Source organism: Synchiropus splendidus, chromosome 13, assembly GCF_027744825.2.
Source record: "Synchiropus splendidus isolate RoL2022-P1 chromosome 13, RoL_Sspl_1.0, whole genome shotgun sequence".
Lineage (NCBI taxonomy): Eukaryota > Metazoa > Chordata > Actinopteri > Syngnathiformes > Callionymidae > Synchiropus > Synchiropus splendidus.
The window spans coordinates 6,359,988-6,384,258 of record NC_071346.1 but is presented as its reverse complement, the minus strand read 5'-3'; the positions used below and the strand labels follow the sequence as shown (position 1 = coordinate 6,384,258).

The window sequence follows — 24,271 nt, the reverse complement described above, 5'->3', positions numbered from 1 at the left end:
GGAGATGCTCAAGCAGCTCCGATAAGTGTGGACACAAAGCAGCGACTTCATGAACAAGTTTGTCGCCGGCGTTTACATTGGGGTGCGAGTCATGGAATCAGAAGTGGTGAGGGTGTTTTGGTCCGCTCCACAGATGCCATCGGACCAACCTGACCGAGGTTCCCACGCAACACCAACATCCAGGCCACCCTTTAGTTCCCAGGTAAATCTAAAAAGGAAGGTTCTGCTTGTGAGGAACGAAGAAGTCGCTTGAGATCCTGTTTTCTCTCATTCTTTCGAGTGACTCTTCAGGACTTTCTAATTGGCCCCAGAGGGACTTTAGGAAAGGAGCTTCTAAGAGTGACGGGGTAATCTCCGCTGATCATATTGTATTTTTAACAGCAGCCCGACTTCTGACGGTTTCATTTCCCTCCCAGTGTTTTCATCCTCCCACCTCTTCCGTCATCTTTGATGCTCGGCGCCGTAACTACGCGGCAGATGGTTCTATCGAGGGCCTTTAATGATATTTTCAAGCCCACGTTTGATGCCGAGTCATAGCTTTGCTTTCTGTAACCAAACAATTTTAACTCCGCTATTTAATAATGCAACCGTGCCGTTGGTCTGTAATTGAGTTCATCACCCGCCAAATGCTTTCTCTGATCCGTTGAACGTATCGTAGCGTATGTCAAACTCACTGCTCAGGTACTGAACACAACCCCCAATGACACTGTAACTCGTCATGATATTGTGATTCACTTTTGGGTGTGCCATAATTTAGTTTAACTTTTTTTCATCGGGTGTTTCCCATTTTCTTAGCTTAAAGCTGAATTTTCGTTTTTTACATGTATTTTTTTCAGTTTCAGCTGTTCTTCTTTTTCTTATTACTATTATTATTAGCAGTACTATTAAACTTTCCAAGAGGGCTTCTGACTTGGTAGCGTTTGTAGCCTCTTCTTCTTGATCAGATCAGTGCTTCTCAATAACTTTCAGGTAGAACCAAACGTTTCCTCTGTAAATTGTACCATTGGTCGATAAACTTATTACCAGTACACCTCTGCATAACATTGTATCCTTGTTAAGATTAAATAAAAGAAAAAAGAAAGTAATATAGAGCAACTTACAAAAATGAATAACTTTTTTTAATATTTGTCTGTAACAGAAAAGACTTAAAGTGCATCAATTTGACTGAAAAAAAATTATGGCATGGATGTGCAATATACATATATATATATATATATATAATGCAAAAAACAGACTAAAACATGACAGTTAGCATATATTTACTCATATATATATAAATATATATATATTTACATATTTTTTTATTTCACTTTAAAATGTCTTATACTTCTTGTTGATTTTTATTGTATTGTTTTCTTTTTATATTTTCATTTTCATGTTTATTTTTGAATTTTAAATACTCCATTTCACAGTCTAATGCATGTTATTTTTCTGCCAAAAAAAAAAAAAAAACACTTCCTGACTGAGCTGGTCGTGCAACTCCAGTAACTCGATCATTTTCAGATGGTTACGTTTGTTTGTAGCAGCACCAAGTGTCCTATTGCACCTGGAGCAAACTCACGTGGACACGCCCAGTAAATAATTCACCACTGTCAGTGTGAGGACAAAGAGCCGACTGTGAAAGTGCTGACTAAGAGGATTGTTTCGGTTGCAAGGTGTATTCGACAGTTGGCAATCGGGCGTGAGGCGCGGGACACTCTGGACAGGTCACCACTCCACATACCAGCTTCGCTTCTGCTGAATTGGAGTCTGTGACGCTCTGAGTTTAAGTCTACACATTAACTGTAATAAATGTTTGACGAATTCTACGACACAATTATTACCAGGAGATTCAGAATTCAACCTTTGATTCTTTAATGCGACACAAATCCACACACTCATAAAAACGCTTCCTTTTTAACATGTTTATCTTGATATTTTTGAACGCAACAACACTGAAATTCCAGCAACCTGAGTCGGAGGCCCGTCAGCGCGGTCACACCCCAGTGCCAACCTCCACTGGATCACTGTCAGAATGTTGCTGCGGGGCCTTGAAGACACACCCTAACCCAGAGCACGGTGCACGGTGAGTGTGCACACGTGTGGAATTAGGGAGACAAAATACTGATTTGAAAACAATGAGACCTGCTTGCTCCTACCGTCAGTTATTTATAAAACTATATCAAAACACCCACGACACCATCGGAATCACACACCGGCAATCATGACTTCGGTTTAACTTTGATTCAATACCCATCGCAGCCGAACGCATACGCAAGCTTACAAAACATATTTACAGTTTCAGCGGAGTTTTCAGTGCAAAAGACTTGGAGCAGAAAAATATACCAAAACTATTCTAACGGAGAACCGCGGCTCGGCTTGACTTCGCTCGTGTTCAGGGCTGCGGTTTCACTGTTCATGACTTTTTGGAGACGCTAGCCAGAGTCTTGAACTTAGGTCCCAGTGTGTTTAGGAAGTCCAGGTTGTCATTCTCCGCGAAGTCGCTGCAGCATCCCACCGAGCCGGCTCTGGAGCCGTTGCCCTCGTAGCCGTAGGAGTGGATGATGTCATCGGCGTAGCGGCCGTCCTCCTCCGTTCCCAGGTAGCCCAGTTTCTGCAAGACGGAGAGAGAGGCGCAGGAATGCGGAAGAGTCCGACAGTAGGGCAGGAGCTAGAGGGTAAAGTGGCAGGTTACCCCGTGTAAATAGCGGCCGTTGGTCTGCCAGGTGTGGAGAAACGCAGAGTCCTGCATCATGCCCCGGTTGAGGGTGTTGAGCTGGTTGGCGCTGTACAGCTGATTGTTGTACTGGGACTCGTAGTTGGAGGCGTAGAAATCCCTCACGTCCGTCTTGGTGGTGTAGAAGCCTCCAGCACCATCGTGCATGCCGATGGTGCTGGAGCTCTTCTGGCCGGTGAACTGGGGCAGGCCGCCCACCTTGGTGGACGTGTCCATCTCGGGTGCTGTTGGAGCCTGGATGAGACTCAAATCCTGTCGACCGCAGTTCACGTTTAGAGGAGGCGACCAAGAGATCGGCGGCTTGCGGAACATTTTGTTTCGACTCACCACTTCCTCTCCCGGCGCTTCGATGTTCGATTTGAGCAGGTTGCCGCCGGTCCCGCCCATGTCGTGGAGCGACAGCTTCTCGCCCTTGGTGGAGCAGAAGAAGGCGAGCAGCAAGACTGTGGAAGCAACGTGCAGAATGAGAGACGTAGCTACAAAATAGCCATCTGCTAGCACTGCACTCAGCAGAAGCCATGATTGTTTTGATGCAGGTGCAGGCGTCTCTGACGGCACTCGGTCTTCACTTATGGCAGCGGAAGCATTGCATTAAAGAGGAGGAAGCGAGTGATTCTCGGGAACGGGGACACGTGTGTTTTGGGGTGCACTTACAGAGCAGGAGCAGCAGGAGGAGGGGCAACAGCAGGGCCAGCCATCCCATGGGGCCCAGGGAAGTGGAGAAGGGTTTGTTGAGGCACTTCCCGTTGCGGCACTGGCAGATCCGGACCTTCACCTTCTGCTCTTTGAAAGACCCTTGCAAGTCTGCGATTTCCACGGGCACATGGTAGATCCCGACAGGGAGTTCCTTGGTCTGCTGCAATATGGCTGACGTGCCTATAAATCAGATTTCTTCATTAAAAAAATATTGTACCAATAAGCGTTCATGTGTTTTAAGTGAGCTGAACACTGGCTTAACAGGAAAAACTCCTCAAACTTTACATGACAAGTGGTTTTAACACTTATATTCATATTTATTTTTGTGCATTTTTTAAAAATGAATCTAAACTAAACACGCCACTAACCACAGAGGACGTAAAAAACCAGCAGGATCGCATGTGACCTACCATTCGATCGCGTCAGAGACCACTTCCCGTCGTGGTCTTTCGTTAGACTGAAGCTAAAGGGGTCAGAATGCGGAGAATTGTCCAAGTCTTCCGCCACGACCAGCACGGAACCCCGCTCGCCTTCCTTCTCGCACAGCACCAGCGCACCCGGCGGGACCACCGGGACATTGTCGTTGACGTCCTCCACCACCAGGATCACTGTTCCTGTGCCGGTCTTGGAGCCTGCAGCACATACAGAGGTTCAGCTCTGGAGAGTATACATATATATATATGATAGTTGACGCTCCCTTCAGGCTTCAAATAACATTCTGTTAAACCAATACGAATATTCTGAATATGTTAGCATGCTAACTGCACTTAGCTCTGACTTATTTGAGTTTACGTCTGATGTCACATGCATTTTACAGAAACACAATATGGACCGATTAATGCAGCATAAAAAATGTGAGATTAAATAGAAAGTATTTCACAGCCAGCAAATATTAAGACAAAAAAGTGCTACCACACACACACACACACGTTTGGCGGCACTTTCCATTTCTCACTGTGCCGGTTTCGGTGTTCACGTGCGGAAGGTGGGTCACGCCCAGACTCATCCTGACTCACACACACATTTCTGTCCGGACCAGTTTTTTGAGTTTTTTTCGCTCCTTTAGCTTATCTTTAGGATCTGACAAAACCCACTTTCCCTCTGCCTGAAGGGCCCCTCTCTGCCTGCACGGAGGTCAGTGTGGAACTACAGCTCCTGCTGTCATATTCAAACACCTCTAATCCTTCAATCTGCTCACAATCAATCACTATTTGACTGATTTCACCGTAAAATATGGCTTAAAGATACTTTAATCTCCTCTTCCGATACATACATCCTGCTTTAAGGACTCAATTATCTTGTTTTTCAAGAAATTGTAACAATAACAAATAGTAACAATAATAAATAAAAGATATTAAATCAAAACATAAGATTAAAAAAATAAGTAAAAAAAACTGCAGTAATGAGCATGAGTAATGAGTTTTATATTTTTTTCCTGCGGCAGATATTGAAATTGATTTTGCCATTTGATAATTGTTTTTATTATTAAAACAAATTTGCGAAAAAGAAAGGCATACATATATACTTTTTAGTTGTTCTTACTATACTTCTACCATTACTATATTACAGTGGTGCCTTGGTTTTCGAACGTCTCGGAATTCAAACAAATCGGAGTTCGAACAAAGATTTCTAGATTTTTTTTTGGATTTCGAACGAAAATCCAGAACTCGAACGCCCCCGAAAAAAGCCGGAAAAAACGTAACACAGATCTTATGACTTTGTCACAGCCAAACTGCACAGAAGCGCACATTCAGAGCTGGACACGCACCGGGCACCTCTTCCCTTCTGGAGAGACCTCACTCACTCGGCAACCCCTCCCACATGCAGCGGCCACACACATAGAGGAACAGCCACCTGCAGCAGACACTCTACATTCACTCCTACAAAAGACTATTTTAAGACTTGGAACGCATTAGTTCTTTTTCCATTCATTGTAATGGGAAAATCGATTCACATTTCGAACACATCGCTTCTCGAACGGCCGTCTGGAACGGATTGTGGTCGAGAACCCAGGTACCATTGTACTTAAAAATACATTTGCAACCACATATACTTTGCCTTAATTTATAAATAATAATATTGATAGAACAACCAGTCCATAAACACTACTCTGCCTTCCCTTCCGTAGCCTACCCGACACGAAACCATGGCATCAAGTACGGCGTCTCTCTTCAGTTTTCAGTCATGAAAATGAAGCGATCCTGACGTGACAGTTGTCACACCTCTGTCGCACGATTAAGGTCCACGTACAGCTCATCCAGGTCTGGAGATTTCTCACTGACTCTGCGTCATGAAAAAGACACTCCTCAGCCGCAGCTGGTTTTGCACCCAGGGCAGGGTTTGTTCAGACAGATGCTGTCTTGGGTGGGGCTCGGCTACATGAGACAATACCGATGCCCGGATGATTAATAAGTGGCGATGGCTCCGTGCCCGACAAGTTGCTCAACTCAAGTTCCCATGAACCAACATCAAGCAGACTGTTTTTTAAAAATCCACATACTTGCGTCGACCGCCTTCATAGTGATGGTGTATAATCCGTCTTTGACCAACTTGGACTCCCTGTCGATGGTGTTAGCGACGCGCAGCTCGCCGTTGTTCCGGTCCACGGTGACCCAGCCTCCCGGGTCTGTGGTTTTGTAATACCTGAGACGAAATGAAGATTCAAATCCTGTGTCGAATACAAGTTATTTGAGTTCAATCATGAAGAGTTCAAAAGGGGGTCTCACTTGATGCCGTCGCTGGTCTTGGTCTCCGGGTCCACGGCGATGTAGCTCCCGATCAGGGTGCCGTTCGGCGTGTTTTCCTTGACAGAAAAGCGAACGGTCGGGGCGGTGAACTCCGGTCCTTCGTCGATGTCGCCGACCGACACTTCCACGGGCGCCGTGTTCCACTTGGCGGCGGTGCCGTCCAGGGGGACTTCGTTCTGGGCCGTGACTTCCAGCTTCACGGTCGGAGTCTTCTCGAAATTCAGTGGCTGGAAACAAACGGAGGTCAACGCGATCACGGCGCCACTGAAAGTTCCTCACACACCTTGACGGCATAAAGCAGCCCCTCGTTCGTGGCGGGGTCTCGGTCGATCCTGAAGTTTCCGTTCTCGTTCCCCTTGCTGATGACGAATTTAGAATTCCAGCTTGGCGTTTTGATCAAATCTTTATCGTCCACTGGGATGCGCAGGATGAGCTTGTCCTTCTCGTTCTCTTTGACGTCGGCCTTGAACTAAACAGAAGCAAAGGTGTGACGGTCGTGAGGGTCAACCGGTTGGATGAGCGGTATCACTCACAGAGGCTTGTTTAAAGGTAGGCGGGTTGTCGTTGATGTCGCCGACAGAGATGGTCACCGTCCCCGTGGTGGGGTTCCCGTCCACTGCGCCGTCATTGTCTTGCAGTTTGACGGTCACCAGGTACTTATCCTGCGTCTGAATTCCAACACACAGACAGTCTGAGTCGAGATGCACGAGCTGGATCGAACGTGATCCGAGCTCACCTCTCTGTCCAGAGTGTTGGTCACCGTGGTGATGACCCCCGTCGACGGGTTGATGGCAAACAGGTCCAATCCACTCAGGAGAGTGTATTTAATCTTGACGTGCTTGGTTCCCGGCTGGTCTTTGTCGGTGGCATTAATCTTCCCCACCACCGTCCCTGTGGACCAAGCGCTTGCAATTCATCTGCGACAAAGAAGACAAAGCGTTTTTTACCGACCTGCCCTGCTCTGCTCATCCACAGAGAGCTGCATGGAGCCTTGGAACTCTGGAGCATTGTCGTTCATGTCATCCACAACGATATGGATGGGGAGCGGAAGGTCCGTCTCCTTGCCTGTTTTCACGTCAAAAACTCGTGTTGTCAGCTGGAAATGGATGGGATGGATGTTATTCGGGATCTGGCTGCTTTGTGGGGTTCAATAAAGGACCGAAAACTCACAACAAACTTGGGGAATTGCTCTCGATCTACCGGCCCGGTCACACTCAACATGCCGGTCTTGGAGTCCAGTTGAAACAGGCCCACCGGATACTCGTTGTACCCGGGACCGGTGATGGTGTAGTAAACGTCGTACTTGGCTTCGGAGTCAGAGACGATCTACCACACAAAGAGGGTTAGGCGTGACTCATTGAATTCAATGATCAGATGTGAGTCACTGCAACTGGCATGTCTACTGACACGATCTGCGACAAAGATAAGCTGCGAGGTGAGAACATCTGGCGGCTCATGGCTCACACACATGCCAACCTTACCCTCTCGATCTCCCTGGGAAAAGGCCCCTTTTCATTTTCCAGTATGTTGAATGGTGGCGGGCTCCATCTTCTTTTCGTCCGCTTGAGGAGGTCTGTTCTTTTTGGCTGAGACACAGAGACATAAACAAGTATCTTTAGCACTTTCACTTTCCCGTTTTATTCTCTCTCACTTCTCTTTTTATCTGCATTTATGGCTTGAAATAAACAGAGTATATTCAGGAGAAACTCTTGACGTTTTTGGCGCTGTGAGAATTGAATGAAACGTAGTTTTATTCACGCACATGATGGCTTCCTTCCTTCCTCACAATGTTCTTAGTTTCGCTCAATTATCGCAGTTATTTGCTGCATCTTCCCAAACCTCAGCTTTCAGTCAGCATTTATTAAAATATACAGGTTTTATGTTGATCTCCACTCAGTGAACAGTATTTCTTCAGCCTCATCGCTGACTTCCTGTTCATGTGTTCATGTGATCATATCAGCGCCTGAACTCTGGTCCGATGCAGAATCAAAAATCTTCATCCTCTCATTATATATCAAGAGCAGCTTCTGCTTCCTTGTGACTCTATAATTCGTACTTGACTTTTATATTGGAGTTAATTAACCTTTACTTCAATCTTGTTGACTTTGTGATCAAACAGTTCAGTGTAACAGCAACAGTGAGTGTTATGCATAGTATTGATCATGTTTTATGGTGGACTGGCCTCTTGTCTTTGGTTTGAGAGACTTAATTATTGCTTTTATTTTCATGCTCTAAAATGCCAGCGGTAAATGCATTATTTTATTATTACTTTATTTGTATTCCATTTTCACAGATTCAGTTTTTTGTAGTCATTTTTATTCTTTACCTCAATTGTATAGTGTTGTAGCAACTAACAAAAAATGTAGCTTTATATATATATATATATAAACGTATATATATAATGTCAACACATTTCCATTTTCACACATCTATTGTAAGCACCCTCACAAAAAATTAATAATAAACATATAATAACAAAGGTTAAACATAAATAAAAGCTCTTTACTTAAATATTTCATTTTTACAGATCCACAAATCTGCAACAAACTGCAACCAAATGTTGAAAAATTTATACAGATTTTTAAAAAGTATTATTTTTATGATTATTATTCCTGGTGCAAACAGCTCTACTAATAGTAGTAGTAGCTTATATGTACCAGATTAATTCAGAGCAATGTTACACTGAAATGACTCTCAACTTAATGGCAGAGATACATAGATATAAAATGAATTTTCTGAAGTTAATACAGTTTTAATATTCAGCTTAGCTCAGTAATAACTGGCAAGATTTATCTTTGCACTAATTATTATTATTTTGCTTTCATTTTTTTAAAGATGTTTGTTCTTCTAGTTTACTAAACTTTGCTTGTTTGTACAACTAGTTCTTGGTATCATTGGTAAGCGTGTGGTTTCACTGAGGTTAAATGTCATAAAACTTATTGTAACTAGGAAACTACTCAGTATAATCTGAAATAGGGCCTTTCTTTATCATTCATTTCACATCTTTGCTCCACAAATGTTTGAGTAAAATGTATCTTAAGATTACTATTCTTAGAGATACACATTGAAAAGAAATGTTTTGGATAAAAATATTAAATGTATAAAAGAGTGCAGTAGGAGCGTCTTAACATGCTGATAGTCAAATAGAAATGTGTATATTTGTTTGCTTAAAAGGTTATTTGAAGGCCTACTTTCGTTCCTCTGGACTGCAGGCACTTTTACACATAGTCATTTTCATTTTTGTGAGACTCATTCTGGCTTCTTTCAGACCGTGAGGAGCATTCGAAGTGTTGAGTTCTGTGGCCAGCAGCCCCACCTGTCTCACGTCCACCGAGCCTCTGAGGAGGTGGACTTCCATCTGAGCCCGCGAGCCCCGGCCGTCCACAGCTCGGACGTAAAATGTCCGACCCTCCGCCGTCACGGACACCGGCTTCACCGCCACCACGTCTCCGTTGGCGTGGACCTCGAAACTTGGATCCTCCACTGACAACTGCACGGAGCCCGGGTCGCAGTCGGTCACCTCCACTGAAGCAACAAGAGGGAGACGGTTGAAAGCGAGGGCTCCGGAAGCGTTAGCTACCACCATCCAGCGCGGCTGTTGCACCTCGAGTGATCGTCCGTCCGACCTCGACTCCCCCAGGTACGACGAGGTACCGCGACCCTGGCATGGAACACGCTTCCACCTGGGACAGGAGCTGAATTCACCGGTAAAACGGAGCAGTTAACGGCATGAAGAGGGACTTTAAAGCCGCGGTTCTTGTTCAAAAGACTCACCAGCAGCAGGCAGGTGTTCAATAATAAAGTCTTCGCCATTTTGGAGCTGGACAGTGAAGAATCCGGCGGTGAAGTCACCAAGACACCACTGGTCCGCGGAGCTACCATTGGATTCCGACGGCGCCTGTGCTGGCAGAGAGTCAATACCCGGACACGCCTAGAGCGCCACACCCAGAGACAGTGAGTCCGACCCGGTACCGAACCGCTGCGATCACACCTCTAACTTTCCTGACTGTAAAACGCTTCCATTTCCCGCCGACAGGGGGAGACAGAGACCAGCACTTGTTGCGCCCTGTTGCGACCCAATTTCATTATTTATGTTCGTCTTTCTGAGACAGACGGAAATATAGAGCGAGAATCCGAATCTAAAAGCTACACTCCGCAAAACTACATGGTTCTGAGGAGATTCGTCTTTGTAGATTTCTCTTTGTAGCATCAAACCACACTTAAAGTCCTTGTTTGAAATGTGTTGACAGATGAGACTCATTGGAAATATTATATATATATATATATATATATATATATATATATATATATATATATATATATATATATATATATATATATATATATATATATATAGGACATGGAATAACATTTGAAATAAGTAATATTCTAAAAGGCTTTTACTGAGTGAAAGTTTAAAAAAAAGTTTTTTTTAATTAATAATAATAATAATAAAAGTAATAATAATAATAATAATACAGTAAAAAGAAGTTAATAAAAACCCGGAAAATTATTTTTTTAAAAATAATATTTTAATTATTAATGAAATAATTTTCAGTGTGCATCTTTAAAAATCTGTGAGACATTTTAGGGACACTTAGTGATGAAAATAGATCACATCATGAATCTTATCTATTCTGGTAAATTTGAGTAATTGCTCCATTGTTTCATCAAGTACAACACGTATTGTCATGTCAGCGTAATTACATGCTATTAATTGTTGCAATGACTGTTTATGTGTTTGCTCTTAGACTGTGTTTGCTGTTCAGTTGAAGCCGATTTGCGGTTGACGGCACTGGTTTGTCTTCAGCCCTCTCTGCATGTGCGCAGTGAAATATTTGGCAGCCTTCTTGTTTTTCAAGAGGATCTGGTCTGCAGAGGTTGCCATGAGCACTGACCTACGAAGCCCCTCCCAAGGCTCCAGCTCTGTGGAAGGAGGAACAAAAGTGAAACGCTCTTTTAAACTTGACAAGAATGTGCACTCTGTCGGGTCTGGTGGGTGGGTGTGTGTTTGGCGGAGGGGGTTGCTGCGCTGCCGGAGCCAGGCCTTCACAATCTCTCTAAATTACTGATAACAATGAGAGTCCGGGGCCAGAAACACTGAGGCCAGTGTTCTGGAATAGCGGCTGGTGGGAAAGAGTGGGGAGCAGAGGGAAGTCATGAGGCAGCTTGGACAGGAAAGGTGAGGAAAATGTCAGGAAGCCTCTGTTGAGGGCGGCGACTGAAATGAAAGAGGCGCAGCAGCAAACCCAAAATACAGTGTATCCTCTCGGTTATTTACACGCCTAAAAGAAGGTGAGGCGAGGACGCGTCAGTGTTTGCAGACCAAGCAGAAGATCAACTACACACCTGTCTGGCTCTCCTGCTGCACCACAGCGGTCTGAACTGTCTCAGCTCGACAGTCATTGTGAGCTGGAGTGCAACTGCTGCTGTGCAGGGGTTCCATTTCCAGAGGAGCCACACACGTATGGAGAAAAGTTTTTAGAAAGACAGAGGGGGAAAATAAAAGGGAGTTAACCATTGAATAAAAAAGGATGAGCATGCACTGTTCCAAATATAAAGCACTATTATTCATGTTTTATTTGATATGCCTCAAATGTTGAATACAACATTTAAAATTAGGGACAGGATTTAAATGTATTTTGACTAATACTTTTTTTTTTAAATGCAAATACGTTTCTTTAGCATTTTTCAGGCCACTGCATTATACACTTCATTGATAAGTAGTGCACGTCCAGCCTGATGTATCGGCTCAAGTGCACAGATTTAACTTCAATTTCACCATTCTGATATCAACTTTCTAATTTATTTTTAATTCGATTATCGCGATTAATTTACTTTCTTTAATCAGCCTTCACCTCTAATAAAAATATGGGTCAAAACATTTTTTCCAGCTTTGGAATCTGGACGGTAATATATCCCCATCAACTGTATTATTACCGATACATTTCAATGTTTCAAGTCATTTCTGTGAGGGACAGTTGAATAGAGCAAGCTAAAAATAGTTGTGATAATAATAGTGAAATAAATCACAAAATAGTATTCTTCAAGCTCTGTTTCACGCTGCCCTCATGAGGGCCGGGTCAGCGCAGACCAAGGGCCACATTTGGCGCCTGTATTTTGAGTCTGAAATTGTTCCAGAGGTGAAAATACCCCGCTAGCAAGCATGCGGTGAACTGTGTTTTGGGAGTTCAAGTTGAAGTCACCTGCAGTCTGCTTGTCAGACACCATGTAATAAAGATAGATGTACATGCTAATAACACTCCAGAGGTTTACTGCGGCGAGATCTATATCCCTGAGCTAAGAAAGTCTTGCGAGTCATTTTATTCTCTGTTGAACCAGTGCCAAAGGAGCTCAGGGCATGGCTTCGACCTTGTCTGCGTGAGGTAGTGTTTGGGTGAGACAAATCTCTGGGTGAGAGTTGGGAATGTGATGACGAATAGCTCCCGCCAGAGACTGTTCTTTCACTCGGGCTGAAACTGTCTTGCCGTCGTGATTATTACCGGTGAGGATGAAGTCATAGCACAACCAGTTTGTTCATGCGTCACGGACTGTTTGAGCTTCTTTGACTCTCTCTTTAAATGTTGGTAACATCTAGTAATTACAGACTTTCAAAGATCCACTCCCACAGAATCAAAGCTTGTGGTTTCAGTTGAGCAAAGACACCATAAACATTGAGAATTTTTATTTTTTTTCCCCAAATCTAGCTCTTATTGGAGAAAAATATCTGATGTATAAATATATTTCTAATAAAAATAAATATTTTATTCACATTTATCTGACCCCATATTGTCAGATTACATTAGATAAGCTTCATGCTTCCAATACGTTACGTGTATTTTTTTACTTCAAAACGTACTCAAAAGCGAAGTTTTTCCTTTGTTTCATAAGAAATTTGTGTTGGTTTGGTTGTGTTGCTTCAATTGTATTTAAAGAGGGCTGCTGAATATGCATAACTATGGAGTATGAATTGATCATACATAGTCTAAAAATCTGTTCAGTTACCAAGCTAAAAGAGGGTAAAACTCGATTTAAATGCAGTGCAGAGTGCATCTGTTCTTCTTCCTTAAAAAAGTAGTGCTTCCGGTTACGACCCAGTTCCGACGATAAATGGCTGAGTATGAAACATAAAATGTTTGGTATGGGCAGAATGAAACGGAATTTCTTCTCTCTAGTCATCGCTTGATATTTTTGACCTTTAAATTTACTTATATAATTATAATTTCTGTTCATATACCTTGTCCAATGTTACTTCATGTGGAAATGAAGCAACTCTTAGGGTTGTGGATGGTCATTAAAATTCAGTTTTCAGTGGCCCACAGCATTTCTACTATGCCACTACAAAGGGCAGATGATTGTCAGCTTCCATTTGTTTTGTATGGGCTACAACGCTACTTTTCATTTGCTGTTTACCGGCGCCCTCAGGTGACCTCCCCTCCCCTCCCCTCCCTCAGCACACTGAGGCCTACAGAAGCAGTTGGGTCACTCTAACAGGTGAAACGTGATCCACAGACATCAGACATGTGCTGCATCCTGCTTTATTTGCATCAACAAACTCATGCGCTCATGTTAGCTCAGCACCATGTCAGTGTCGTGTTATGCGACCCAAATAAAAGGGGCGAGGGAGGAGCTACACGCGAAACACAGCCATGAACCCGGGCATAGTTAAACAACGTAAATGAAGAAAAATAAAAGTATTTTGTGTAATTATATGATGACTGTCACACTTAGTTGCTACTGGGGAAGGAGTAGCTGGTCACATCTGACAGTTTAGATGTTGAAACTAAATGGGCTGGAACCGAAACAGCCATATCAGCGGAGATAGTGTCAGCTTCAAGAACACCTTTGACCACAAAGGGTTTCCAAGGAACCGTAGTTAGCTGTGCCAGAGCGCTGCTTTTTTTCATCTCTATCAGCCGTGTCACATCTATAAATCAGACACGCCTAGTGACACACAGCCTTCAGTGTGTGTGTGTGTGTGTCGGTGAACCTAAGAATGTAACACACACAAGAAATGTTTCTCATGGAAGTGAGAACAAACACAGAGCTGCTGGATTTTGCAATTTCGACTCTACAAGTGGCAACCCGCGCGCATGTTTTTACATTTCCATATTTTAGAATATCGATGAAGCACTTAATTTATTGAGGAGACACTTTGATCTGACATCCAGTTTCTCCCTCGATGAAGTAAAAGCATCAACCAAAAATGCTATATTAGTCGTAGAGTTGTACTTCTACTGGCCGTTTCGAAAAAGATACTTCTATCTTCCAGACGCATTTTCAGCATGAATATCTGTACACACACATCTGATCACCTTTCCATAGTCATTTATTCACAGTAATAGTCGAAGAAGAAGAAGTGGCACTCATAGAAGTAGTCGTAGTAGTAGAACTAGGAGTAATAGTACTAGTGGTGGTACTTGCAGGAGTAGTAGTAGTGGACAGTCCAACTACCACTGAGTATCAGATTTTCTTTTCTCTTGATTTTTTTGATGCACAGTTATTCATTTGTTTATCTGTATACTATTTTGTTATTATTATTATTATTTACATATTTGTTTTGTGTATGAACTGCTGATAAATGTATGTATTTCTCCAGTCTGCGTTGACCTCCTGCCAACTACTCCACCACTTTTTTTCCCGTCGTCCAAAAACTTGTCCAGTTTGTTTGACCAGCAGAGCTGTTTGTTTTACGGTCCGCCATAATCCGCACTGGAGAACAAAAGGAAGTATATGGAAGTATTGCAGGTATGTCAGCGGTGCAGGAGAACTGCGCTACCAGGAGCGGATCCTCCAGACCACGCCCTCTTCAGGAGCAGTTCCTCCTCCTGAGAAAAAAGGGTCAAAGTTTGTCCCACACCGGAGACAAAAGACGACAAATACAGCGCAGAGATCGCGATTCAACATCGGGATTAACTGGATTTAATCTCCAAACAGGCGGCCATGCTTCTGAAATGCGCCTTGTTGGCTCTGCTGGCGATTCACTTGTCGGTAAGTAAACGCACCACTCGTATCTGTATTGTAACGGGTTGAACGCAGGTGTGGCTTTTGGCTGCTCGAACTAGTCGAGTTCCCTCTGTCAGAAGGGAAAGCAGTGAAAACAGTGTATGCTTTATATAAGTTGTTCTATGAGACGTGTTTTACTGGGAGGTCACCTTTTATTTAACCCTTTTATTTAATCGTGACCTGATTGAACGTGAACGCACCATCTTATTTCCTCTGCTGCTGCTCACCATTTTATGAACTGAAATCGTGAAACAAAATAAGTCGACGACTTCCTGCTGCTTCAGACAGATTGTAAACAGACAAAAGAGTAAAAGTAAAGTAAATAATACAGGTAATGCTGAGCTGTTTAAAAGATATCTGTTATTGAAACGTAATAAAACAGTAATAGTGGACAGTCATAAAATATTAGTCATATGGTAAGTTATTTCAGTGACTCAAACTCCATAAGTAATGGATAAACAAATTAAAATTAAACTAGTTATTTTATATACAGTATTTATTTTGAGAATTGTATGTATTTGGAAGCGGTGTTTTATTGAAATAGCAAGTTATTTTTCACAAGCTTGGGTCAATATTTTTCTTATTTTCATGGCTGAACTCCAGTAGGTACATGTTGCTCTTCTTCTGTCTGCCAGCTTGTTCCTGTCGAGGCACGAGGGAATCGCGAGGTGCTGCAGAGACAGAAGAGGGAGTGGATCTCTGCCCCCCGAAAACTGAAGGAGAACCATGACTACTCAGGCTTGGAAAGCATCGCCAGGGTCAGTGCGCTTTTCCCATCGACTTTCACTTCATTCAATCCCATAATTGCCGGGAAGGACTTCAGGCTACGTTTCTGTTAATCTGGGAGATTACCTGAACAAAGCTGTCGCTGACAGACTTTTTATTCTCATGAATGTAATGAATAATATACTTCAATTCCCAGGATTACACCGACAAAACACACATTCATACACACAACTCTGCTTGTTGACACAAGGCTTATAGCTCAGATCGGAAGGTAATGTTCTTTGAAAGAAAAAAAAACTCTGTTACGCAACACAGACGCTGAGAAATAAAGTTTTCTTCAGTGAGCTTGCATGGCGAACAACTTAGCCATAAACACAAACACGACCGTGACTTCGCCTGTCTTTGTTAGTGGTATTATTTAAGATAGCGGTTTTGCATTTCTTGTATGAAGTAGTACAGGAATCAGGCCGTTAAATGACTCACTAAAAAGAGAACAAAACAAACAAAAACGCGGAGGTATTTGGTGGAGGTCGGCACTCTCCCAGTACTTTTACTGTAGGGCTGTCAATAGAATGACATTTTTAATAGGACAATGAGTTCACTCGCTATTGATGGCAAATTAATCACACATTTTATATCTGTTCTAAATGTAGCTTTAGAGCAGGTACACAACCACATGCTAAGCATTGTTAGCCACTTGATAAAGTCTTCCTTTTAGCTACATTTGGAAATCGTGAGTTAACTGTCGATTCATTGAGATTAAAAAATCTTATTGCTTTACAGTCCTAGTTTGTTGCTTTCTTTTCATGTTTTTTTTTTCTCATATACATAGTTTGTACACTTATCGGACACTCAATCCAGAAGAACAAAAGTAGCGACAGGAATCTTGTGTGGTTCCCCTCCAGATTCGCTCCGATCAGGAGAACTTCACCAGGATTGTGTACTCGCTGCGAGGGCCCGGGGTCAACGAGCCTCCCGTCGGCGTGTTTGGTGTCGACTCTAAAACTGGCTACGTGAAGATCTACTCCGTCTTGGACCGAGAATATATCGAGTACTATCATGTGAGTCCAACAATATTAAGGAGTCCCAGTCAGAGCACAGTTGCGATCTGAACACGTGGCTTACAGCTGATCGGGAGTGCAAAATACGAGGACGGACGTCCGGCTGAAAAGGATATCGACCTCAAGATCACTGTCCTGGATGAGAACGACAATCCTCCAGTGATCAGAGTGAATCAAGTGGGATCCGTGCACGAGTCCAGTCGAGCAGGTAGGTTTGACTCAGCCACCTGATCGCGGCGAGTCTTGAGACGGTTTTCACTCTGTCTCTGGCGCTTGCTTAGGGACCGTCGTCATGAGGGTGAACGTGACAGACGCCGATAAAGAAAACACCATCAACTCGAAGATCTACTACAGTATTGAGGGAAGTTCAGCCGCCTTCTTCCAGATCAACTCTCAGACCGGTGAAATCATGGTGAGGCAGAGCACGCTCGATCGAGAGGTGAGTCATGGTGTCGCCTCACTGGACTTGAAGTTGCATTCGGGACGACCTCCAAATACATGAGCCATGTTCTTGACAGTCTAGTGTATCTAGTTACCCACTATTGTGTGACATTTTAAGAATAAAAATGTAAAAAAAAGCCTCAATTTAAATATATCTGGAAAACAAATGTGTCACTATTTATCTTGTTTTTATATAAATCACTAAAATAATAGGTGTGAAACAGGAACGCCGATGGACCGTGTAGAAATGTGTCTGAAAAGGTGACTTTTTATATCCCCGATTTAATCTTGTTTCCAGACACAAGATACGTACAAGGTGATGGTCAGAGCAGCAGACCTGAACGGACAGTCTGGAGGAAACACTGTGACAGGGGAAGTGGTGATCAAACTTCTGGACATTAATGACAACGTTCCTTACCTGGAGAAAGAATCGGTATGAAGGCCCAGATTTGGGATTTTTGCCGGAGCGTTGGTGAGGTTGTTTTCTTTTTCAGTATGAAGGGAAGGTGGAGGAGAACACGGTGAACATGGAGGTGATGAGGATCCAAGCGTTGGACAAGGATCTGATCCACACCGACAACTGGCTGGCCGTCTATCGGATCGTCTCCGGGAACGAAGGGGGCTACTTCACCATCACCACCGACAAAGAGACCAACGAGGGTGTCATCACGATCACGAAGGTAGAGCCACTTCATTTAGGATGAAGACGGGAACTTAACGTTGGCTCCACAGGCGCTGGACTACGAGGAAATAAAGGAGCTCAACCTGGGGATCGTGGTGGCCAACAAGGCGGCGTACAGCCACACCATCTCTGGCTCCACCACCTCGAAAACCTACCCGGTGAAAATCAACGTGGTCAACCAGAAGGAGGGGCCTCGTTTCCAGCCCAGCGTCAAAGTGGTGACCATCTCCGAGGACTCGTCCTCAGTTTCCATCAATAAGGTCATCACCACGTACACGGCCATCGACAGTGACACTCAGCAGACGGCCACCAACGTCATGTAAGACGCCCGTTCACGTCCAGTCCTTCACGTGCTCTCATCCTGGTGCTGTTTGCTCTCAGATACGCCAAATACCGGGACGAAGACAACTGGTTAATCGTGGACAAAAACACGGCAGAAATTAAGCTGAACAAAATGCCTGACCGAGAGTCCACGTTCCTGATAAATGGAACGTACTACGCTGAAATCATTTGCATCACGCAAGGTAAGGCCCACAACCGTGGCTCATTTTTGGGAACCTCGCGTTCAACCGTCGCTCCCGGTAGACTCCACATCCAAGACGGCCACCGGGACCATCGCCATCCAGGTGGAGGACTTCAACGATCACTGCCCCCAGTTGACCGCCACGACCAAGACCATGTGCTTTGAGGACAACGTGGTCTTCGTCACTGCTGTAGACGGGGATGACTTCCCTAATTCGGCACCCTTCGATTTCCAGGTCATTCCGGACGGAAGCACCGGGAAGTGGACAGTAGAGCATTATAACGGTAAATCCCGGAATCTGTTTTTGTGTGGACAGCATCCTAACTTAAGATTCCCCTTTTCCTGGCCGATACCGATTCTTTTGAGGCTACAACCGGCCGATTTTTACACGGCTCCCGGGCAACTAAAACAGGCAAGAGATCTATTAAATGGCTGTTGCTACTGTGGGGACAAAACTACGACCCCAATGTGGACCGTGTACTGACCAACGTCTGGTATGCCTTGTGGGTTGCCCACTTATGCCGCTGTTTGGTCGGGAGTGAACGAACAAAGTGGAGTTGCGAAGGTAGCCATTGTTTTTAGAAGCAACCGTGAGCATTGTATGATGCCGAGCGTCTTCCAGAGTGAAGCAGAGGTTCAGCATCCACATGCTGCTGAGCAGTGCTGCACTCAATTCATGAAACAGGGTTGATAAAGCGAGGGGTATCCAACTCAAGGCCGGTGGGCCGCAGCAAGGCCAAGTCCTGTAATGCAGTTTATAGAAAATAATTGTTTCATCTCTGCTCAGACACAACGGCCATCTTGAGAGACCAAGCGAGCCTCTGGCCAGGCATTTACAAGGTGCAGTTGTTGGTGAAAGACCAGCAGGGGAAGTCGTGCACTGACCTGCAGGTGATGGACGTGGTGGTCTGCACTTGCCACGAAACCACCAAAACCTGTTTGGCCCGCAACAGAAAGACGTCAGAATTCGGCGCTCCTGGTATTCTGCTGATGCTGCTGGGATTCCTGCTCCTGCTTTGTACGTAGAACGTTCACCAGCCAGGTTGCAGACCTGTTTAACATGATGTCTGTTCTTCCAGTGTTGCCCCTCTTGCTGCTGTTCTGTCTGTGTGGAGCCACTTCAGGAGACTTTAAGCCCATTCCCATTGACACGAAGCAGCACCTGATCTCCTACCACACGGAAAGTCAAGGAGAAGACAAGGTTTGTCAGCTGACTATTTGATGCTTGCTTGAGGGAAAGAACAATCTGACGCACAGGTTTAGCTCAACGTATTTTGCGTTGACACTTGTGTCAACAAGACAGGTCAAGAATCCAATGTTTCTGGGGTGGAAAGAATAGACTTAGGGAGAACCTACACTCCACAATGAGCCCCTTAAGGCCCGTTTATGCTGCCTTCACTAACCACATGCTGAGTGTAGGATAACAGTTGTTTTTTGACCCCTCAGGAGGTGCCCCTGCTTCATGGCAACGTTGGCAAAATAACCACCAAAAACGTCGACACTTTACATGCGGGGGGCATGGTGGACACAAGCCGTTGGGGTGCAGCCGGACACGCTGATGGACGTTACTCTCACAACGTTGACATGGAAACCATGGAGAGAACGGGGCATTATTACAAATCCGGATTCACTGAGAACCTGGACTACATGGATGGAGGGGTGATGACTTGGCAGCACAGCAGTGGATACAGTGGCGGGGTCTTCGACGGAATGGCGCTGTCACGTGATTTCCTGGGAAGCTATTATCTCAGCGTGAGTATCATCTGTTGGTTCTCACCGCCACTGCAAGTCCCATCCCTTAACCCAGACTTGTGACTTTTGCAGAAATCTGAGCACGCAAGTCAGCAGACCCAGCTGACGGACAACTTGGAGATCTTCGACTACGAAGGCGAAGGGTCCCTGGCAGGCTCCGTCGGCTGCTGCAGCCTCCTCGACCCTGACGACAACCTGGACTTCCTGAATGACCTGGGGCCTAAATTCAAAACCCTCGCCCAAATTTGCCAAGGATCCACCATTGTGACGGAGTCCGTCAAAACGAAGGTCTCTGTTCCTCCGCCTCGGCCGGTGTCGCCGGTGAAGCCGCCGTCCAGCCACACCCACGTGCACACTCACACGGAAACCCACACCAACCGGGACCGGATCAACACCTCGGGACTATCCACCTCTACCTTGTCGAGGGTACAAGTTCAGGACAATGTTGTGATTCCGAGTCAGACGGTTCTTGTTCAGCAACCCGCCATGTACTACGCGGCCACACCCATGTATGTGGTCGAGTCCAATCCCCAGATGATGCTTGTCACAGGAGGTGCTCAGCAGGCGGTCGGTCAGGTGGCCCAGGTCGGCTTATCGCAAGGCCTGGTCCAAGTGGGCGGCATCCCAAGCTCTCAGGGCGTCGTACTCGTTGATAGACAGGCTGGAATGAGTGGAGTCGTCGGTCAAGGATCGCACGGTCGCTCACACGGTACCAAGTCCAGACAAGTCTTAGTGGTGGAGAACGGCTCCTCCACGGGTGGGAGACATGTTGAGAGGGGTTATATTGAGACAGGGTCTCTGCAGCCCGGCCATACGCTGCAGGGCCGAACTGTTTCCCGCAGTTCACGCGGTACACTGGGTTCAGCGGGATCACACGAGGACTTCACCGCGTCGGCCGCACCCAGAGCGCAGGCCAGCCAGAGGGTTGTCGTGCAGCACAAGAAGGTGTCAGTCACCGAAAGAGCCGATTCCAGTTCCAGAGCGTAGATTTGGCACCGCAAACCCATAAACATCAAATCACGAACCCCTCCCCTGACTCCGAAATACCTGTCAGAGATGATTCAAAATGATGTAGGTCAGCCAACGCACGCTCGCTTCAGGGAACCACTGGAGACCAGTTTGACTTGATGCACGTCGCCAGTGTCTGATGAGTCAAATGAATACGACGCATTAAAAAGACGACAAACTTCCAGCTGTCGCTTTCTTTTGGATTCTCCTCAGTTGGACGAAGCTCACATTGTAGCATCTTTGGCAGGGTCGTGCACAGAGAGACCCCCGGTGGTGCAAAGCTTGAATTTTAGCCTTTAAAAGCAGCCATTCTTGTCGTCTTCTTGTTGCAGCTTGTTGGTTTGTGACTTTTTTTTTTCGGACAAACTCATCTGAGGCTCACCTCGCTGTTAGTTAATAATTGTCTTCTTTTATTATACTTTTACACCTCCAGATTTATGCGTGTCTCTCCCCATAAAATGTGAGTCATCTGATTGGTTAGACTTAGGATTCGCACTTGAAAATTACATTTGCGTCCACTTCAATTCAGAATAACTTGAACTGAGAAATGAGCTCAAATGAAATTGAAAGAATTTCCGAGGATTTTTGGATGTCGGTATTCCACGAAAAAGCCCTCCAGTATTCCCGATGCTGCAGATAGAGCAGGACAGACTCCCGCCATGTGTTTCGTAGAGCTCAGTCTTTCCGGTGTGTGTGACTCATAACAAGAGATTTAAAGGCAAAAAAATAGAGATCTTCCTGCGGAGGGCGCTGTGTGGATATGGCCTGTTGGTGCCATGCAACAAAACCCTGACAGTTGTAAATATTAAATAAACTGCACATAATGGGAATCGCACCAGCAACTGATCGAAGAGTTTTCTGCTGTCTGCCCATGAGCATCCTGCACTCTCCTGCAGGGACTCTGCCATCATGTTGGAACATGCTTTTTTAAATTTTTTTTTCTATTAATGCAGATGTAATTAGGTTGGGATGTGTGTTTGCGTGCGGGAACTTGATAACGCTATTGTCGGGCTCATGAATGAGAAATGGCTTTTAATGCACTGAAATATTCTGTGTCGCTCGTGGCGCTGAGGATGAACTTTCCTCGAGTCGGAGCAGAAGATGTGCACATGGTTTTCCTTGTAATAAAATATGATTGAAAATAAATCAAGGATTCTTCACCTGAAATATTATTTACATTTTCTTTTTTTTTTTCACTCTTAAGTAAGTCTTTCTTTATGTCCCATATGTTGGACTTTATTTTATTCATTTATTTATTTTTTATAAGGAAGAAATGTTCTGTTTCAAATTGTACCTAGGTTTGATATTTCTGTTTATATTCAAATTAAATCTAGATAATATAGTTTCAATAAACACATCTGCAACATAAACGGTATAACATAATTCTTCATTTTATTTTGATGATAACTGTGGCAAAAAAAAGATTTTAAAATATATATTAAAAATTAATTTAGATTTAAATGCTTTTTTTTCTTCTGAAGTAACAGAAGTAAAAAATAAATTCATGACAAATGGAATTAAACTTTTATGCCGCAGCCCCGAGTTGCTCATCCTCAGTAGGGTAAACAACATGAGGCTGGTGGGCCACTTCCAGCCTTCAGATTTATAAACTGGTCCCTCCTCATGCAAAAAGTCGGTCACAAACAGTGTCATGAAGAATGAGAGACTTTAATATGTACCTCCAACTGAACCCCAGTTCTAGCTTCGCTAAAATAATGACAGCTAGTATACGCTAAAAATGAATTTAAAAAATTTACTTAAATATGTTAATGTGTTAATTTATGAAGTTTTTATAAAGTGAATACTTTGAATTGAAGTGTGTCAGAAGTCAGGTCAGGCTTCGTGTAAACAAGTGCCGGTGGAAAATCAGGTTTGTGAAATTTGACTTGGACGGGAACCATTGATTCCCGACGTTTCTTAAAGTGATTGAAAGAGTGAACTGAACCCCAAAAACAATTCAGGCGACATGACTTGGTTCCGACCAAAGGGAGCGTTTTCGCTCCGAGCGACTTCCTCTTGGCGTCTGAAATGGAACTATCTTTCCCTCTATGGCCTTCAGCCTGCCCGCATCACCTTGGGACTAGTTTGCCTACAAAGGATTTTGACAGCCTCCATTATCTTCTGAATCAGGTCGGCTGGTTCCTGTCTGCGGTCTGACATGGTGGAGCCAACTTTTCACAGACAAACAGGAAGTCATTAGTGCGAGTTAGTTTCGGATGTTAAGACGTCTGACCGTAGGATGCCTGCAATACCAAGCGCCGCTCGCGGCCGCCAGGAAACGGAGGGGTTCGACTCCAGGCTTGGTTGCATCCTACTTTGCCCACAGAAGAAGAAAGAAAAGAAAAGAAAGTACAAAACTGACTTGTGTCAGTCGTCTGTCAACACCATGTTTTTCATTTACAACGGAGGGAAAATCCCTTCCACTGCTGACAGTTGGAGGTGCGGTCGGAGCGGCAGCACATTTCTCAGTCGGAGAGTGGGTTTTTGACAAGTTGCTCTGTGATGGTGATGGATCATGGATCAACTCCAGGACTGTCTTTCTGCGCTTGGCTAACACACACCGGTCTGACACACACCCTCAGGCCTGCTGCAGTGTCACACAGGTTCACACGTACACACCAAAAACACTTGCCCTTGTGAGGACATGAACACCAACAAGGCTATTTTAGAGACGCACAACGCAACTGCACGGAAGACGTACGCACAATCCTGCAGTAGACACCAACAAACAGGACTTATGAGGACGTTTGCACAGACCTGCTCCGCCAGGAAGACACTGCACTCAAAGGGAGGACAGCAAACACAGTGGACAATAGTAGAGGTCTGCGACACACATGTAAACACACCAGCTATAGACAAGCACACACACATCCCAACACAATCCGAGGAATGCTTCAGACACACACACGCAAC

The 24,271-nt window shown here is 44.6% G+C and overlaps 2 protein-coding genes across 3 annotated transcripts; one reads left to right on the top strand and one right to left on the bottom strand.

Moving 5' to 3' along the window:
* Positions 1–1,389: 1,389 nt before the first annotated feature.
* On the bottom strand, positions 1,390–10,214 carry dsc2l (desmocollin 2 like). The gene is made up of 16 exons (XM_053882415.1): positions 9,934–10,214; positions 9,764–9,854; positions 9,476–9,684; positions 7,641–7,745; positions 7,330–7,485; positions 7,111–7,255; positions 6,896–7,050; positions 6,693–6,827; positions 6,443–6,628; positions 6,139–6,386; positions 5,913–6,055; positions 3,823–4,044; positions 3,371–3,592; positions 3,044–3,159; positions 2,675–2,968; positions 1,390–2,593 (listed from the first exon to the last, which is right to left on the bottom strand). The coding sequence occupies exons 1-16, from the start codon at positions 10,039–10,041 to the stop codon at positions 2,396–2,398; spliced, it is 2,733 nt and encodes a 910-aa protein (XP_053738390.1). The 5' UTR covers positions 10,042–10,214; the 3' UTR covers positions 1,390–2,395.
* LOC128769099 (desmoglein-2-like protein) lies at positions 9,543–22,495 on the top strand. Of its 2 annotated transcripts, XM_053882414.1 has the most exons (15): positions 9,543–10,113; positions 15,097–15,150; positions 15,801–15,923; positions 16,797–16,952; positions 17,019–17,160; positions 17,234–17,391; positions 17,692–17,826; positions 17,888–18,073; positions 18,126–18,394; positions 18,457–18,599; positions 18,661–18,882; positions 19,386–19,616; positions 19,678–19,799; positions 20,045–20,350; positions 20,423–22,495. In XM_053882414.1, the coding sequence occupies exons 2-15, from the start codon at positions 15,103–15,105 to the stop codon at positions 21,335–21,337; spliced, it is 3,156 nt and encodes a 1,051-aa protein (XP_053738389.1). In that variant the 5' UTR covers positions 9,543–10,113; positions 15,097–15,102; the 3' UTR covers positions 21,338–22,495. The 2 variants fall into 2 exon arrangements, with proteins under 2 accessions (XP_053738389.1, XP_053738388.1); XM_053882413.1 differs by lacking the exon at positions 9,543–10,113 and having other exon boundaries at positions 10,735–15,150; positions 20,423–22,494.
* Positions 22,496–24,271: the final 1,776 nt, after the last annotated feature.

Coding starts and splice junctions, on each gene's coding strand:
- dsc2l (XM_053882415.1), bottom strand. CDS start 10,041: ATGGTAGCTCCGCGGACCAGTGGTGTCTTGGTGACTTCACCGCCGGAT. Junction 6,387..6,442: donor GGCTGCTTTATGCCGTCAAG/GTGTGTGAGGAA, acceptor GTTTGTTTCCAG/CCACTGAATTTCGAGAAGAC. Junction 2,969..3,043: donor AAGCGCCGGGAGAGGAAGTG/GTGAGTCGAAAC, acceptor TGCGGTCGACAG/GATTTGAGTCTCATCCAGGC.
- LOC128769099 (XM_053882414.1), top strand. CDS start 15,103: ATGCTTCTGAAATGCGCCTTGTTGGCTCTGCTGGCGATTCACTTGTCG. Junction 16,953..17,018: donor AATATATCGAGTACTATCAT/GTGAGTCCAACA, acceptor CGTGGCTTACAG/CTGATCGGGAGTGCAAAATA. Junction 19,800..20,044: donor AAAGTCAAGGAGAAGACAAG/GTTTGTCAGCTG, acceptor TTGACCCCTCAG/GAGGTGCCCCTGCTTCATGG.